The sequence below is a fragment of the Microcebus murinus genome, chromosome 3, assembly GCF_040939455.1.
Source record: "Microcebus murinus isolate Inina chromosome 3, M.murinus_Inina_mat1.0, whole genome shotgun sequence".
NCBI lineage: Eukaryota > Metazoa > Chordata > Mammalia > Primates > Cheirogaleidae > Microcebus > Microcebus murinus.
The window spans coordinates 70,225,001-70,242,185 of record NC_134106.1 but is presented as its reverse complement, the minus strand read 5'-3'; the positions used below and the strand labels follow the sequence as shown (position 1 = coordinate 70,242,185).

Below are 17,185 nucleotides of genomic sequence, written 5' to 3'. Positions count from 1 at the left end.
AGGGAACAAGTGATTGATTGGTTCTAATCATTACACTCCTAAACCACTGAGTCCAGGAAACCCTGCAGATAGTTTTATAGAACAGGTTTCTTCTGGCATCTTTGTTTCTTGTCCACTCAATGTTTTGTTCTTTTATTGCATTTTCAGTGAAAGAAAATGCCTCCTTTCTTGCCGTGGGAAAGGCAAAGAGCCACACAGACCTGGAAGATAACCAGGCTGTATGGGCAATAATGGAGGCAAGCCAGTTAGCTATTAACCAGCAGGAAAGATAATTCAGCTACTTATCACATTCCAGGCACCTGCCTTTGGAGGTCCCCTCCTGACTTTTTCTGGCCCAGGGTGCTAAGGTAGATTAAGACCTTGGGCAATTGCAATGTGCATTTGGCCTCCCTACTTTCTCCAACTGTATCCATGTAACAAGAGGGGGTATAGCTTAGTGGTAGAGCATTTGACTATATTCAGGTAATAGCAGGTGATAATAAACACCAGGTAGCTTGAGGTGGAAGGAGTCACAGACAGGCAGGCAGTCTGCAGGCTGAGTGGTGAATAAAGCTGGAGGAGGGCAACCTTAAGAAACTGATCCATTTCAAATTTATTTTTGCACCTTTTAAGGGAATGCCTCAACCTTATTTATTCCCCATTGGTGGCTTATTAAGGCATTGGGGTCCTTATATTTTATACTTAAAGGTACAGAATTGTGACAATATTAAGATGTGTTTGAGAAAGGTTGAGTAGTTAAGTGTAGTGTATCAGATAAACTAATGTCTGTAATGAGAAATGAGGCAGAAAAGGGAGTTTGAGCTGAAGCCATGGAAGTCTGCAGGGATGAGTGCCCACGGTTAAGATGAGATATTTTCCATCTTATTCCACAAAGTTGATACCATTGTATAAAATCACAGTTTTAACCTTTTTAAAAAAACTCAGTATCTCAAGCATTTATCCTACAGTGATTGAATATTTTTGAACATGGGGACGTATCAAATAATTTAAAGCTTTTGTTTCAATTCTGTTTGCGAAGGCATGGAAATCAAATATGGAGGTCAGAGTCTGGGGAAAAGGCTAGCATTTTGTGTGCCCTGGAATATTTCTAAGCCCCACAGATGAGCAGGGAAGAGTGGTGGGGGTTGTGTTAGTGTGGAGGGGGTGGAAGGTCCCACAGACTGGCAGATGTTGCAGTAAGACCCACTCTAGCCATAAATGTATAGAGCTCGGCACATAATTGGCCTTTAGGAAGCACTGGGCAAGGTGGAAATCACCAATATTGGAGAGAAATTGAAACCCCCTCTTGGGCAGAAAGAAGGTAAGTTCTCCTTCAGTGTATTTAAGCAGCATACAGCACAGCCTTATGCAATCTCTTGTTCTGCTTCTGCAGGTACCATCCACTCTCAGACGTATCCCAGACCTTACTGCAGGAGATCATGAAAACATCTAGAGTCCAAAGGACGGTGAGAATCACTTCTTTACTGTCTCTTTCAGGTCTTCTTTCATTTAAACAGAATCAGGCCTAAGTGGATACTCAAAGGCCCACGGTCTCCTTCCCTTCTTGTCTTCTTTTCTTCTTTACTTTCTAGCCCTCTGCTCTCCCCAGAATTCTGCCTGAATCTTGCCCCACTTCCACCAGTGAAAGGACAATGGTGAATAGACTAATAAGCTAATTCTTGAGAGTAGGGCACCTACATTCAAATCCCACATTAGATAATATTGACTACTGTCATAGCATAAATTCAATGCATTATTATTTTAAAAATCCTCCTTTCCATTAGAGATTAGAATGGGGAAGAATAAAGGAGGTTAGAGAGAAGCAAACCCTACTCTGTCACACTGAAATAGTTATTTAACTGCTTCTTATGCCTTAGCCTTGTCTCCCAAGTTAGACTGTTAGCAAGAAGTGAATTTTTGCCTTCTCTTGAATTCCCCAAAGCACCCAGAACAGGACTTGGTTCAGAGCCCAGAACTACAGAATCCGTGTAACACAAGGAACCTTGGTGACAACATTTAATCCAGTGTTTTCAACCCTGGTGGCACACTTGAATAACTGGAGTGCAGTGGTAGGCAGAAAGGCTCCCTAAAGACATCTATATCCTAATCCCTGGAACCTGTTCCTGTGCTACCTTACATGGCAAAAGGAACTGTGCTGATGTGATTAAACTTAAAGACTCTGAGATGAGGAGATTATCTCAGATTATTCAGGTGGTCCCAATCTATTCATGTGAGTCCTTAGAAGTGGAGAATCTTCCCCAGATTCTCCAGGAATCTGGAGATTCTGGACAGAGAGTGACATGACCCTGGGAGAATGGTCAGAGTGATGCAACATTACTGGCCTTGAAGATGGAGGAAGGCACCACAAGCTAAGGAATGTGAGTGGCCTCTAGAAGCTGGAAGAGGCAGAGAAACAGACTTTCCCCTACAGCCTACAGTAGAGAATGCAACCCTGCTAACATCTTGATTTTAGCCTAGTGAGACTCAATGTCAGGCTTCTGATCTCCAGAATCATAAGATAATAAATTTGTGTTTTTGTAATCCACTAAACTGGTAGTAGTTCCGTTTCTTCTGTGTGTTCATATTGCTCATGGCTCTAAATGGTGGCTTTCCCCAGTTACACATTGTCTTCCATCTCAATTATCTAAAATTTAGCAATAACAGTTCTCTATTTCCCAATTCTATCCAAGTCACTGGCAATCCTGTCAAGGTACCCCCATGGGTTGGATTTCTAAGTTGCTCCAGTTAGCCATGAGCTGCAGGACAAGCTCAGATGGGCAAGAATTCCCTCAAAGGAAGATGTGTGCCATGAACGTCCTTCAAATATGTCTAATACTGCTCATTTAGTAATCTCCACTTAAGTTTTGCTAAGGAGGGGGCTCAATGCCACAAGGTAGTGTAAAATATCTCACAATACTTTCCCCAACACCACCCAGAAAGTGTCGTGTAAAGTGGAATCATACATTATTATATTCTTCCATATTTAGAACCCCAGAAAAATTCGCCTGTATGGAGCTATATGTAATCATTTGTTCACTTTCACAGAATCTGTATAATTATTTTGAGCTGAATATTCATTTCTTCCAGGATCAGGGAGGAGAGGGAGCAAGTCAGCAGTTTATGTTGCTTGGTAAAGATATGCTACAATAGCCATCAATCTCACATGTAAGCCAAAATCATGGGGTTTAACTGCTAATAGCTAATAAAATTGAGGCAATTAAAAGCTTCTTGGGGAAATTCTATCTTGACTGAATGTAGAGGCTGCCTCAATAGGGAGCTAGTTCTGAAAGGAACTAGAGGAGGTGCTTTTCTTCTCTGACTATTGCTAAAGCAGAGGGGCTTCTAGTCTATCATGACGTGCCATGATACACTTCTACATTTAGGAGTAGACTGAATATCTTCAAGTCCTTTTTAATTCTTTTTTTCTTTTTCTTTTTTAGAGATAGGGTCTTGCTTTGTCATCCAGGCTGGAGTGCAGTGGCACAATCATAGCTCACCACAGCCTTGAATTCCTGGGCTCAAGTGATCCTCCTGCCTCTGTCTCCCAACTTGCTGGGATTACAGGTGCACACTACCACACCTGGCTAATTTTTTTATTCTAATTTATTTTTTTTTAAGAGATAGGATCCTGCTACATTGCCCAGGCTGGTCTTGAACTCCTGAGCTTAAGTCATTTTCCTGCCTCAGCCTCCTGAGTTGCTGGAATTACAGGTGTGAGCTACCATGCCCAGGCCCTTTTATTCTTATTCAGATCAGGTATATATGAAAACAATGGTAAATAATAGTAAAACAAGATAGAGTTGATAAGCTATGCTGTCTTGGCTACTGTAAATCAAAGTTCGTTGGTCTGCTTTATTTTCAATGATTGTGCATTTTGGCCCCAGCTTTCCTTCCATTTTTACTTTGCCTGTACAAACTCTTTACTTCATCTGGGAATTACTCTTTAGGCCAACACCTCCCACTTTTTTTCCCCTCTTAAAACATCTTTTTCTCTCCTCTCCACCTATCCAAATTCTACCAATCTTTCAGGATCTACATACCCCCTGAAGACTTTTATTAGTGTTACCCCTACTACTATGATGACGATGACTTTATAGTCTCATGGTTAGTAGAAACCATGAGCTAGTCAAATGGAGGGCACATGTCTATTTTATTTCTGGATTCCCTCCTTGCCTTTCATACTTCAATATGACTCAAACTAGGTGTTTAATAAATGTTTGTTGGAATAGTCACACAGTAAGTGGTTAATTCAATGGCTGTGCAAATAACAAGAGCAACAAAACATTGGCTGCTGAGAACAGAGTACTCTCTAGAAGACTCAGCTTATTAGAACACTGTTATAGGCCGGGCGCTGTGGCTCACGCCTGTAATCCTAGCTCTTGGGAGGCCGAGGCGGGCGGATTGCTCAAGGTCAGGAGTTCGAAACCAGCCTGAGCAAGAGCGAGACCCCGTCTCTACTATAAATAGAAAGAAATTAATTGGCCAACTGATATATATATAAAAAATTAGCCGGGCATAGTGGCGCATGCCTGTAGTCCCAGCTACTCGGGAGGCTGAGGCAGAAGGATCACCGAAGCCCAGGAGTTTGAGGTTGCTGTGAGCTAGGCTGACGCCACGGCACTCACTCTAGCCTGGACAACAAAGCGAGACTCTGTCTCAAAAAAAAAAAAAAAAGAACACTGTTATAATAGTATCTCTTGTCAGGTTCCCCTAAAACATTTCAAGTCTGTGCTCATAAAATTCTTATCTTCTAGACTGGGTGTTATTCTTTCCTCTAGAACAATATATTTATTTTACTAGGATCAACTCTTACAATATGGAAGAGATTGTTTGGGATTTTAAGTCTTAGCTCTGAGCTCAAATATTAACTTTTGGGGCACAACACTTTGCTTTCAGGTTTTGTTTCCAGACCAAGATGGAGTAGATACACTTCTCCCTATTCCTCTAATTAAGTAGAGCTAACATTTCTGTGCATTATATTAATACATAAATATAAGGAGACTCTGAAATGTGGAGAGAAGATGGCAAGAAGAAACCTAGGGAGGCATAAAATGTCTCCCAGGCCCTCTACACTGAATCTGTGCTCTCTGAGCACTATGATTGCCTCCAGCAATCAGAACAAATTGACCACAAAACTTATGGTGCCATTCTTAGCCATATCTGCCAGGCCCTGATTAGTCACATTCACATCTGCCCCAAGGAGCTGCCTCCAGAGTAGTTGTTGGTGAAAATAGAGCTGTGAATCTGGGGTTGCTGCCTGTCATGGGTGAGATAGAAATTGGGCTGGAAAAATCCCCCAGACTGGCTTAAGGTTGCAGGAAGACAAAGCACTTTCAGGTTGTCTAGAAAGAAGCAGTTTGCACTCTCTCTCTTAGTCTATCTTTTTAGAATGGGATGATGTTATTCTACAGCTTGATATACTAAGTACCTGTCTAGTTTTATTTCACTTTCAGGACAATCTAAAACTTTCAGCTGTCTATCTCACCTGGAGGCATTACTTAAATTCGAGCTCCAATGCCACAACAAAAATAAGCTAACTGGATCTGAAGGAGGGTTAACTGACATTTACCAAGGAGACCTTCCATGGGCCAGAAAGTGTGCAATGTACTTTTTGTACATGTTTTTCTTTCTGTCCCTTATAAGCCTGTGAAGTAGTTGTGGTGCAGATTTTATATATACAGTGGAAGTCATACAAAAGTGGTATCCTCCAGAGATTAAATCTGTGAAGGTAAGTGTTTGTGTGTCAGGAGGTGGTTCTCTCTTCTTTAGCAAAAGAAGTTTCCAGCTAGGTCACAGCACAGGCAGAGGCAGGAAATCACCTGGGAGCCTTTGAAAACAGCTTCTCTTAGATGAGTAGGGTGGGCCAAACTAGACTCACAGGATGTGACTTCTTTAGAGGCAGGTGTAGATGAGGGGACCTAATTGGTGAGAAAATAGTGGAATGAAGGAGTGTGGTGGATTTGCAAAGCCACAGATACCTGGGCCAGTCATGGACCAGCACTATAGGTTCATTGTGGTATTGCTGGGCAGGAGGCAGGGGGTGCTCAGCAATGCCTGAGAGCATGGGTTTCCACAGCCTAAACCTCTGCCACCTCTAACTCTTTCTGCCACAGTGACAGGGACATATAGGTCACTTTCTGCCTCCTTACGACTGTCAGAAGCATCAAGAGGCACAAATGGGGTAGAGCAGAGAGACCTGAACTTCTGACCTCTTCCTGTTTTAGCACATGGGGAACAAGGCAGAGCATGGGAGTTTCTCTTTGAGCATCATTAAATACAGAGAGGTTAGGTGATTTTCCCAGGGTGACACTGCTGCAGTGCTAGAGCAGAGATCTGAGCCTGGACTGTCTTTATTTCCCTGTGTGTTCTTTTCCACATGTTGGTGAGCTGTGTCAGTTTCACCAGCAGTGGGCAGACATGTAGAGGGTATTTTCATTTGTTTTTCAAGTTAGATCTTGTTTCCTTCCTACTTACCATTTCATCTTGCCTCACTTTAAGCCAAGTTCATAGAGAATTGTTTTTAAAAGGAGAGATACCATTTTGTTGTTATTAAGCATTTGAAGGTCTTAGCCTAAGATCATGAAGTAAAGTAGGAATAATCAGGGACATGGGGGTTGGCATATGGCTTTGGGGCCTTAAGTGGTGGTGGCAGGACACAGATTCCAGGGTATGCAGCCACGTCTGTACCTTTGCCTCTGCCTAGAATGTCTGATCCCCATTGCTGCCACCCTGCTGGCAGTTGTACCTACAAGTACACTCAAGTCTTTCTAATCAATTAGTCCTGATGTGTTTGCTGAAGGAATTGAGACAGAGACATTCTCTTAGTGATGGATTTGGTTGCAGCTGAGAGGATGTAAGCCTGGAGTGAGACAAGCCCTCATGACTTATTTAAGCAGCTGGATCCAGCTATGTCTGAAAGATTGCCCTAGATTTTTCAGTTAAGTGAGCCTATGAAAATAATGGTCGATATTTGTGGAGTGTTCACTATTACTTACTAGGGTTTAGTCTCTCTTCTAAGTACATCAAATGGATTATCTCATTTAATCCATAAAACAATGCTGTGAGGTAGGTTCTATTATTATCCCCTATTTATAACTGAGGAAACTGAGGCACAGATTTCCAGGTGAGATATAAAACTGGGAAATGTCCCACAGGGCAACAAAACCATAATCTTTGGGTTTTCTTTTCTGTTGGATAGAAATAATTTACATTTCTACCAGACAAAAATCTATGTTAACATAGTTTTACAGAGTGTGCATTCTAACCACATCACTTGATCTATAAAAAACTAAAACTATTGATTGTTTTTTCTGGTTATAAAAGTAATGTGTTAATCTTGGAGAAAACTTGGAAGATGTTGAAAAGAAAAAAATCCTAAAATAGAAATTGCATATAAAAATTATAATGAACAAGTATATGAGTTTTACATTAACTGTGAAGCCAAGTCAAGCAAAGGGTTGTCCTTGGAGAGAAAGAAATAACTCTTTGGGGGGCTTGTTAGAGAATGCTCTAACGTGGCATTGGAAGGGCATGTTTCTTTTTGAGTTCAAGCAGATCCCATCAATTTCTGTCAAGTGGTATCAAAACCCATCACTGGCCAGGCGTGGTGGCTCATGTCTGTAATCCTAGCACTCTGGGAGGCTAAGGCAGGCGGATCATTTGAGCTCAGGTGACCAGCCTGAGCAAGAACGAGACCCTGTCTCTACCAAAAATATAAAAAATTAGCCAGATATGGTGGCACATGCCTGTATTCCCAGCTACTTGGGAGGCTGAGGCAGAAGGATCGCTTGAGCCCAGGAGTTGGAGGTTTCTGTGAGCTAGGCTGATGCCATGCCACTCTAACCCAGGCAACAGAGTAAGACTCTGTCTCAACAAAACAAAACAAAACACAACAAAACAAAACAAAAACCCAGCACTCTCACTTATTTCACAACTACATAAAGCCCAAAGAAAAAGGCAACTTTCATAGCCCAAGCCATGAAAATGCTGAAGAAGAAAAGTGGTGGAGCCTGAGCCAGGGCCTCCACAACCTGGTAGCTTTGGAGTTGATTTTTGTGGCATCCTTTGTCCTCCAGGAACATGGGTTATTCTCCTTCACCTTGGAGTCTTTTATCAAGCCATAACCAGCTTCTCAAGAACCATCTTCTTTCTTCTCTATAGGCCCTGGGCCCTGCTTTTCTCTTTTTTAAATACTAACTCTTGGGATACTTCTTTGGTCTTCTCCTCAAGGTTACATTCAGGGTCTCAGGAAATCTTGCTCTCTTTTGGTGTCTTTCCAGAATTTTCAACATGAATCACTAATTTGTGTGTAGACACTGGCAATCTCTGTTAAAATGCAAACATGTAATTTGGGTGGTGCTATCCATTAAACTAAGCCAAAGCACCCATATATCTAATCTTTATGTGACAGCATTACCCTGAGAAATAGGGCAAGAGTCTGCAGAAGTTCTTAGAGAGGTGGTAGGAGAATGGCTGGACCCAATGTAAGACAGCATGAGAGCACCAGCTATTTAGAGAAAAAGAAATGAGTCACCTTCAGAGGAAGGAGATCACTGAATGGCGAAAGGAGGGACACAAACCAAGCTATCTTCTTTATGATTTTGCTAAGGACTGACTTTTGATTTTTCAGCAGACTTTCTCCTAGAAGGGATATCTGTGATGTGCCACCCAGATGCCCCTTCAATGAAAGGCATGTTGCTTTCCATCTAGGAGTGCTATCAGTAAAGAGCCATCAGCTGTCTGCCCCACACTTTCAGGAATTTCCTGGATGCAGAGAGTTGCCTTGACCATGATCATGCCCCTTCCCAGGGCTGCTTATATCCGGTAATGATCCATGTGGAGGTACTGAGGCCTGACCATTTTAGTCCCATCCACAGCAAGTCTAAGGATCTGGCCAAGACTGCTGTTGGAACTGTGACAAGCAGGGGGACCTCTCCCTCTGTCCAGCCTTGCTCTCTTCCCTTACCTTCAACAGGCTTGGTCCCCAGAGTATTCTTGCATAAGGTGTTCAGAGTCTGTTTGCCAGGGGGCTAAGTCTGCAATGGGGCTCAAGTATGGGGAAAATAAATTCTATTTGGAATCCATTTCTTCTAGAGAAGTCAAAGCTCTTGCCCTTCTTGTATAGGTTCCATGCAGATAAAAATCTCCCCTTCAGAGGTGCTGAGTCAATCAAGCATTCAATAAATTATCATCGGCTTTCAGGAGGGCCTTATAGTTGCATTTCAGAAAGTTCCTTGTCCTCATTCTTTAGGAAAGGTAACCAAACTAGCAGTGGCAGTCCCTGTCAGGGAGAGGAAGAGTCTATCTCTGCTTAGGTCAGCTAGTGGTGTTAGCTAGCTCTTTCTTAGAATTGTGCTGTGTGATTTTGTGTCTCTTTGAGGTTTCACTTCAGATGAAAATAATCCCCTGCCTTTCTAACTCATCTTTCTTCCTAGTTCTCCAAACACTGAAGCGCTGTCTGGGGTTAAGTGTTTCTTATGTGTATTGTACCATCTTCCATTAAAAAGGCCACGATACAAGCTCCATTTGTTTTATAAAGGGATTAGTAATACCCAGAGTGAGGCCTGAGAGCTTAGGATATAATATGTTTCTCTTCAAGTGTGCTTGTATCACCAGGGATGAAGCAGCTGTTTTTCCCTTTAGAAGGCAGATTTTTTTTCCTGGAAAGAAGTTGGCAGAACGGGGCGTAGAGATGGTTCTTTTTGTTCTATTTCCATGTGTCAGAGTCAGACTGTGGGTGAATACACACAAAGCCTTAGTACATCTGGATAATAGCAGCAAGATACTTTATAACATTAACAGATGCTTTTCCTTTCCATATTTCTTTCTACTCTTTGACCTTCTTCTCACCAATATTTACCCCTCCTCCCTCACCAATTTCTGTTTGACATTCATAGTCTATTAGTCTAGGAAAAGAATGTGTATCTCAAAGACTTGAGGACAGAAATAACTCAGATTTAGGATAAAAATATGAGTTAATGTCTCCAAGATCAGAAAAGGATCCTCAGGCTAGGGAAGAAGAGGAGAAGCCAGGGAAACTTCGGTGTCAGTGTCCCCAGTCCCTACCCTACTTCACCAGCTTGGAGGAGGAGAGGTGAGTAGCCAAAAGAATCACTGGACAAGTTTGAGAGATCCATGAAGCAGGGACTTTGTATATGTGTGTGAGAGAAAGCGGGAGCAGACTAGTGGCAAGACGCAACTAAATGGTAAGTCTTAGCAAGCAGGGATGTTTCCTGTGGTTCAGAGAGGCTGAAAGGTTCTCATGTGCCTAGGAACAGCCCGGGGATAGCTGACAGAGCTAGAGCAAAAGGGGCCTCACATGTAGGAGTAGGGGATGATGGAGCAGTAGCCTGGAATAACAGCAGAGGGCCAGATGGAAGGATGTATGTATCAGGAGATGCCAGCACTGACAGATGACCAAATGCTCCTTCCACTGCATCCACCTCACCATAGCATTACTCTAGGGATTTAGACAAAACTCTGGTAGAAGGAAACGGATCTGAAGTCCTGGCAGAATGGGGCTCATATTGAAATCAAGGTAAGATACAGAACTATAACTGCTTTTATGCATAAAGAGCCAAGTTCCTTCATTAGGCAGAAAATCCTCTAGACTCTTGGTTGACTCTTTCTCTTTCTGGTGTGATTACATTACACATATCAGTGACAATAACTGATTAATTTCCTTAAAAACAATGCAAATGGAAGACTTTGCTCCAACAGATTGCACCTTGTTACTTAGCTCAGACCTGTCAAGATTCTTGGCTGCAAAGAGCAGGGACCACTTAGGGTTAACTTACTCAGAAAAGGACCCTTCCCCTGGGGCTGCTACCATAGACACCAGCCACCTTGACTGTCAGTGTCCTGACTCCCCTAACAACCCTGTACATAAGCCATAATTTTCCCTGCTTACTCCCACATTAGGGAGAACACAGAAGGGTAGGGTAGGGGAAATGGATATATGTATATGCCTGAATAATACACAAAATACAATGTAGCTCAGAGTACACAAAATAACTCTGGAAAGACACATAAGAAATTGGGGTAATATTGGTTTCCCCTGGAAGAATTGGATGGTGGGGAGACAACTGGAAGGAAGACTTCTTACTATATACATTTATTGTACCTTTTGAATTTTGATCCATGGGAATAATTTACTTATTTCAAAAATCAACAACTAAAAGTTTCATCCAATCCAATTAAAAACTTCAACCTTATACCTCATTTACAGCTCTTCCTCCCCCCTTCCCAGGTCTGGCATGATCTGTGGCTCTACAACATGCACCTGGGAGGGGGTCAAGGTCTATTTTTTCTCCTTCCTCTTTTACCCCACCTCCCCACATGCCCTTGCTCTAGGCTTCTGCAGGGGTGGGGTGAGGTTTGGCTAAAATCTTTTAGATGGTGCTATTTGTCTCTCCTGATGGTCAATACTCTCTGGAACACTGGCTCTTTATGGGCATTTCATGGATTTTTCAGAAGTTTCTCTCCCACTTCCCTGCACGGTATCCTGATGTGAGTTATGTGCTCTTTGGCTGACCTCTTGTAACTTTCCTTGGTCCCCTTCCTTCCCCCTGTGGGTTTTCTACCATCTTTTATGCTAGGGTTCCTTGCCCCATAGGATGGTCCTCTTATGGGGAAACTCAGCTTTCTTTACTGGCATCCATCTCACTCATGGGAATATCACGCATCTTGCTACACCAGATACTGACCTTCCTGCCTGCCAGTAAGGGCTGCTCCAGCCAGCCTCCTCCCTTTACAATTCTCCAGGAAGGAGGCATACATGAGTCTCTACATTTAGGTCAGCCTTCCAAACTCAAGATTTCCTGACCACTCTTTGACCGAGACCTACTCTAGGGCACTTAGGTGGGCTCATGAACTTTTGTAGTTATGCAGGGATTTAGCTTGGAATTTAATGCCAGTATTCTTTTGGTAAGGAGCCCTCCCCTACCAACTTGGCTGAGAGTGGAAGGAAACGAGAACATTAAACTGTCAACTCCTGACTCAGAAGAATCAGGCCCTCATTCAATGAATTGCAGTCTTTTGCTTATTTGAGCAGGGTGAGGCATGGTGGTAAGAATCTGAAGACAAGTTTGGCCACTTCTTATCAAACTCTGGAGAGATGTTGCTCCTAGATTGCCCTCCTTAGGATGTGGAGGTACTTATGGCCTGTTGCCCTCAGCTTTTAGGGCTTCAGCCAAAGTGTTGAGATAAACGGAAATATGCTATTCTACATCTAGTCACTTAAGTTAGTTAAAACCTTCAGAACATCATCCTGTCATGTGAAAAAGAAAGCTTTAATCTTTAATAACTGCCACTTACTGAATGCTTGGTACAAGGTACCAATAGCTTTACATACTAAATATATTAATTGCTTACAACACTCTCATGAGATAAAGAGTTTCATCTCCATCTCAGTGAGAAACCTGAACCCCAGAGGTCACACTGCCAGTGGTAGAGTTGGAATTTGAATCCAAATGGCTGATTACTCCAAAACTCAATCTGCAGCTAAAGATGAATGGCACAGTTACTGTCTAGTGCAATTGTTCCCCATCTATGAGCTACACAATTGGGGTGGAGGTGTAGTTATTTCGAAGAATTGAAATATCCTTAATCCACATGTCTGTGGATTCAATGAATAATGTATATGCTACTATTTTTCCTATATAGCAATTCAATTCAACAGTGAGTTCTCGCCAGGCTGTAATCCTAGCACTCTGGGAGGCCGAGGCCAGTGGATTGCTCAAGGTCAGGAGTTGAAAACCAGCCTGAGCAAGAGAGAGACCCGTCTCTACTATAAATAGAAAGAAATTAATTGGCCAACTAATATATATAGAAAAAATTAGCTGGGCATGGTGGCGCATGCCTGTAGTCCCAGCTACTTGGGAGGCTGAGGCAGTAGGATTGCTTGAGCCCAGGAGTTAGAGGTTGCTGTGAGCTAGGCTGACGCGCCAGGGCACTCACTCTAGCCTGGGCAACAAAGTGAGACTCTGTCTCAAAAAAACAAAAAACAAAAAACAGTGAGTTCTCTTTGTGCCAGGCATTGTTCTAGATGTTGGGGATACAACACTGTACAAAACAAACTAAAATCCATCTTCATGGAAACATAAATTCGTTAAAATCATACTGAAATTATATTTTTTTGTCATGTATTTTACCAATTAAATGAAACTAAATGTGTAACTATTTTCAAATGAAAGTTCAGGAAGGATTTTGCTACTTATTTGCTATATATCATACTGGACACATTTGGAAACAACTGATACTATTTACTTCTGAGGAATTCAGTTATCACAAGGACATGATCCACTGGACGAGGAGTGAGTTTGCAGTCAAGTCCACCCTAAGAGAACAATATCTGGGTCATAAAGGAAATACTGGGAAATCTCCTTGGGTAATCCCACTCAACCATCACAAAGTTCAGTGCAAATTATAATGGCAACCTAAATAAATAAATTAGGATTATAATTTTACTGACAATCAGGAGCATATTACTTTATCTCTTGTTCACATTTTGACTCTGGGACACTGTGAGGTTCCTTCTAAATCTCCTACAGAAGAAGCGAATGGTTTGTCCAAACAGAGCAAAGTCACATTTGACCTCCAATTTCAGTCCTTAGGATCCCTAGGGAATAGACTCTTATTACACTTAGGGCCAAAGACTGTATGATAGTTTGTTTAACCAAAATAAATTGAGTGTCAGTAATTTTGTTCTCCTCACATCCTTCCCTTCACTGGCTTCTCACAAGGATACGCGGTGCGAAGTATTATCTTTTCCACATTGCAGACGAGGAAAACACAGGTGTAGGAAACTAGCCCAGAAACCGGAAAGTTCTGGCACTGCATTTTGCACCTCACCTCGCCGGCGCTCCATTCCTTCAGACGTCAAGGCGCCGTCTCCTCGGCGTGACTCCTCCACCTTTCCCCACCTTCCTTGCCAGCCGCTCCCGCTCAGGCTGCAAACCGCTCGGTCAAACTACATTACCCACAACGCCTCGCGCCTACCCGTCTCGCCTGGGGCTTTCCCTAAGCTGCCGTTGTAATTAATGTTAAACCCACATTTTTGAGGGAAACCCGAGTTATTATCTGCTTTTCCGAAAAGATCTTTCTTTTTCTTCACCTGCGATGCCCACTGTTCGGTGACGAGGCCTCGTCCGTTCAGGCGACTGCTCTGGCCACCCATCTCCGCCTGCCCCGGTCCCTGTCAGGTCCCCGGGGTCCTGGGAGTGTCATTGGCGGATGACCGCCGCCCTTGCCGCGGCTGCTGCTTTCGCGACCATGGTCTCTGGCCGCAGCGGCCTAGCGGCCGCCCGCCTCCTGTCACGCAGCTTCCTCTGTGAGTCCGGCTGGGACCCTGTCCTCCTGGCCTGCGCGGGTTCTTGGAGCCTCCGCGCCCAGCGTCCTGGCCCAGGCCGCGGCGGGCCCTCCAAGGGTAGCCGTTTGTGGAGGGCTGGGGAGCCGTGAGGGTTCTGGCTCCGAGTCCGGGACCCTGTGGGGTGAAGGGAGCTTTGCTGGATGCAAGGGGCGGGGGTGGGGAAGTAATTAAGGCCGTTGGTGGTTGGGAGCCAGGATTCGGGTCTGGGAGCTCTGCAGACCTGAGAGCTGGCTCTTGCTCCCACAGTGACGAGTGGTGGAGTGGGGGTGGCGCTTATATTGACCTTTCTGGAGTGAGAGGTGACTAGGTCCAGGATGAATGTAGCTGCGAGGGGACAAGCATCAGTTGAAAGGTAGAGGAAAGGTGTCTCAGTAGGAAATTGGAGGGTGAGGCCATGTTCTTTGCACAGTAAGGGTCCTACGCTTCGTATTGTTCCTTCTGTGGATTGGTAGGGTGGAGGAAAGATGGTTTCTGTGTCCAGAGTCGGTATAGACCTGTAGAACCTTGGAAGCTTAGGGTTGGCTGAGACTTGGACCAGTTTATTTGCAGTGTCTCCACCAGGCGGTTGTGTAAAAACCTCAGTTCCTGAAAACTTGACAGTTTTTGAGTAATGCTGACTGTTGAAAATTTTTGCTGTGTGCTAAGGAAACTTTGTCAAAGTTTGAAGTCTGGCTAGTCCTTTCACAGTCTGTGTTAAAATCTGTGCACTTTTCTTAATCTGTTTCTCAACTATTGTTTCCAGTTACATGAAAGGAATACCATATTCCAGTGAATCTGAGGCACCATCTCTTGTAAGGTGCACCAATATTTTGTTCACCAATGGAAAATGATTACTAAAGTTGTTAGATGCCATTTGGTTGTCAGCTGCATCCTGATTTAATAAGAGATGTTAAAAAGTGAAGAAAAAGTGCATCTTAGAAATAATGAAGTACAGGATGATCTGTGTAGAATAAGTGAAGCAATTTATATAAAACACCTGATATGTAATAGACAACTAATGTTAGTTTTCTTTTTTCCCTTTTGCTCCTAATTCTACTGCTTGTACTGAATACTGGGTGAGACTTAATTCCTTTCTTGGGAAGATTACATTCTAAAAGTGTACAATGATGAGTATGCACTCAATAGCTACATGTGGTTACCAAATCACTTGAGGACAAAGGTCTGGCTATATAATTTTGGGAGGTAGGAAACAGTTGGGTTATTCGGGAAAGTTTTCTGGAGATTCTTATTGTATATTTTAAAGGACAATTGAGGATGTTGTAGACAGAGGGAAAAAAGGGATTAGTTATATCCAGTAATAACTTTGTTCAGTAGTTTGAGCTCCAGTAATGAGGTGGTATTGGGTATGGGCCTAAGCCAGCTAAATTTGAATAGAGTGTAGGTTAGAATGTAGAAGGCCAGTTGTGTAGCACAGCCACTGTAGTGGGAAAGCCCAGGAAGGAGTTGCCCATCTGTCTTTCTCTTCTGGGTTCTTGTTGGTCTGAGGTTCTGAAAGATCCTAGCCTTGAGTAGGTCTACTGTTTTATTAGGAGAAAAATCTAGAAAAGAAAGTAAGAATGTCCAAAAGATCCAGTTTCTTAATCTACTCTTAGCAGTACTTAAGAATACTGTTCTCACAGACTGGAAGTTCTTTCTTCCTCCCAGGATCAAGAGGTCTCAGAGATCATCTGGTTTAGCTTTCTATTGCTGTAGTGGTCTCTAATTATCCAAATCATGTGAATTACTTGTTATTAGGGGTCTGAGAGGTATGAGATCTAAACCAAGATAATCTTCTATGTTAGAGTGTTTCAGATGACAGTGTTTAATACATAAACACCTCTAAATCTGCAAACCTCTGAGCCTTCTTTCCCATGCCACATTTCTAAGCCCATTTTCACTCCCACTAGAAAAACAGCAGCCACACCAACATTACCTTGCAAACTTTTTTTTAGGGGGTTATAAATTATTTAGGGTCTGAGGTTAATAGAACTAGAGATGTTAAGGAATTTTGTTCTCTTAAATTTCAGTTGATTGTACATTCTGTGCTGAAGGTTCAAGGTCATAAGTGTTGCAATATTGATTTGAGTTTAAAAAATAAAAAACAAAAAAAAACATGCAAACACTGAGAGGTGTCTTCCAGAGCCCTGTTGGAGATACTGAAACAAAATTCCAGTTTTATAGCTTATGAAAAGAGGGAAAGAAGCCAGTTGAAGTGGGGAGGGAAAATAAAATGAAAAATGAGAAAGATTTCTTCTAGGAGAAAGTATAAGGATTTTTATAAGCACCTTTGAATTAGTGAAGTTTTTAAAGAAGTATAAAGCAATGCAAGGTCTTTTAAAACATGTCAGGAGTTTCTATAAATTGAATCTTTTAGAATAAGTAGGGAGTAAAAGCCAGTATTTTTGAACTTCAGAATTAGGGCATTGTAATGCCAGAAAGTGAACCTTACAATCCAGCTAGTCCTACACTTTTGTTTGGCAGATGAGGAAATAAACTCAGAAAGTTTCCACCTAATATTGGAAGGGGTCTTTTTTAGACTCTGTGCTGTGTGGTAGCCTTTCCACCAGCATATGCCGTGTGATAGTTTAAACTTCTGTTTTGAAGGTCTGATTTTTTTTTTGGCAGTCTCAGTGGTTTGTTGAGAAGGTGACTACCCTGCTCAAAGGTGCTGCCTTCCTGTTCCATGTGTTTGCCCAGTGTGTAGGCCTGTTTTTAGAATTGGGGAAGCAATTAGAAGTGTAGATTTGAAAAGGAGACCCTCAACAGTGATGTTTCTGACACTAGTATCTGTTACCATTGCATTTAAGAACCAAATTTTTATTTCAGAAATACAGAATAGGCTTGATCCAAATGTGCCAA

General features: G+C 42.6%; 2 protein-coding genes across 2 annotated transcripts in view; one reads left to right on the top strand and one right to left on the bottom strand.

Annotated features, from left to right (window-relative positions):
• DNAH6 (dynein axonemal heavy chain 6) overlaps nt 1-14,007 on the bottom strand; it is a 299,735-nt gene extending 285,728 nt beyond the window's left edge. Inside the window, exon 1 of the mRNA XM_012774259.3 lies at nt 13,831-14,007. Coding sequence (XP_012629713.3) covers nt 13,831-13,846 — 16 coding nt within the window. The 5' untranslated portion in view covers nt 13,847-14,007. The remainder of the gene's footprint in view (nt 1-13,830) is intronic.
• Nucleotides 14,008-14,104: 97 nt separating this feature from the next.
• Nucleotides 14,105-17,185, top strand: part of SUCLG1 (succinate-CoA ligase GDP/ADP-forming subunit alpha) — a 39,281-nt gene continuing 36,200 nt past the window's right edge. The window contains exon 1 of the mRNA XM_012774260.3: nt 14,105-14,308. Coding sequence (XP_012629714.1) covers nt 14,212-14,308 — 97 coding nt within the window. The 5' untranslated portion in view covers nt 14,105-14,211. The remainder of the gene's footprint in view (nt 14,309-17,185) is intronic.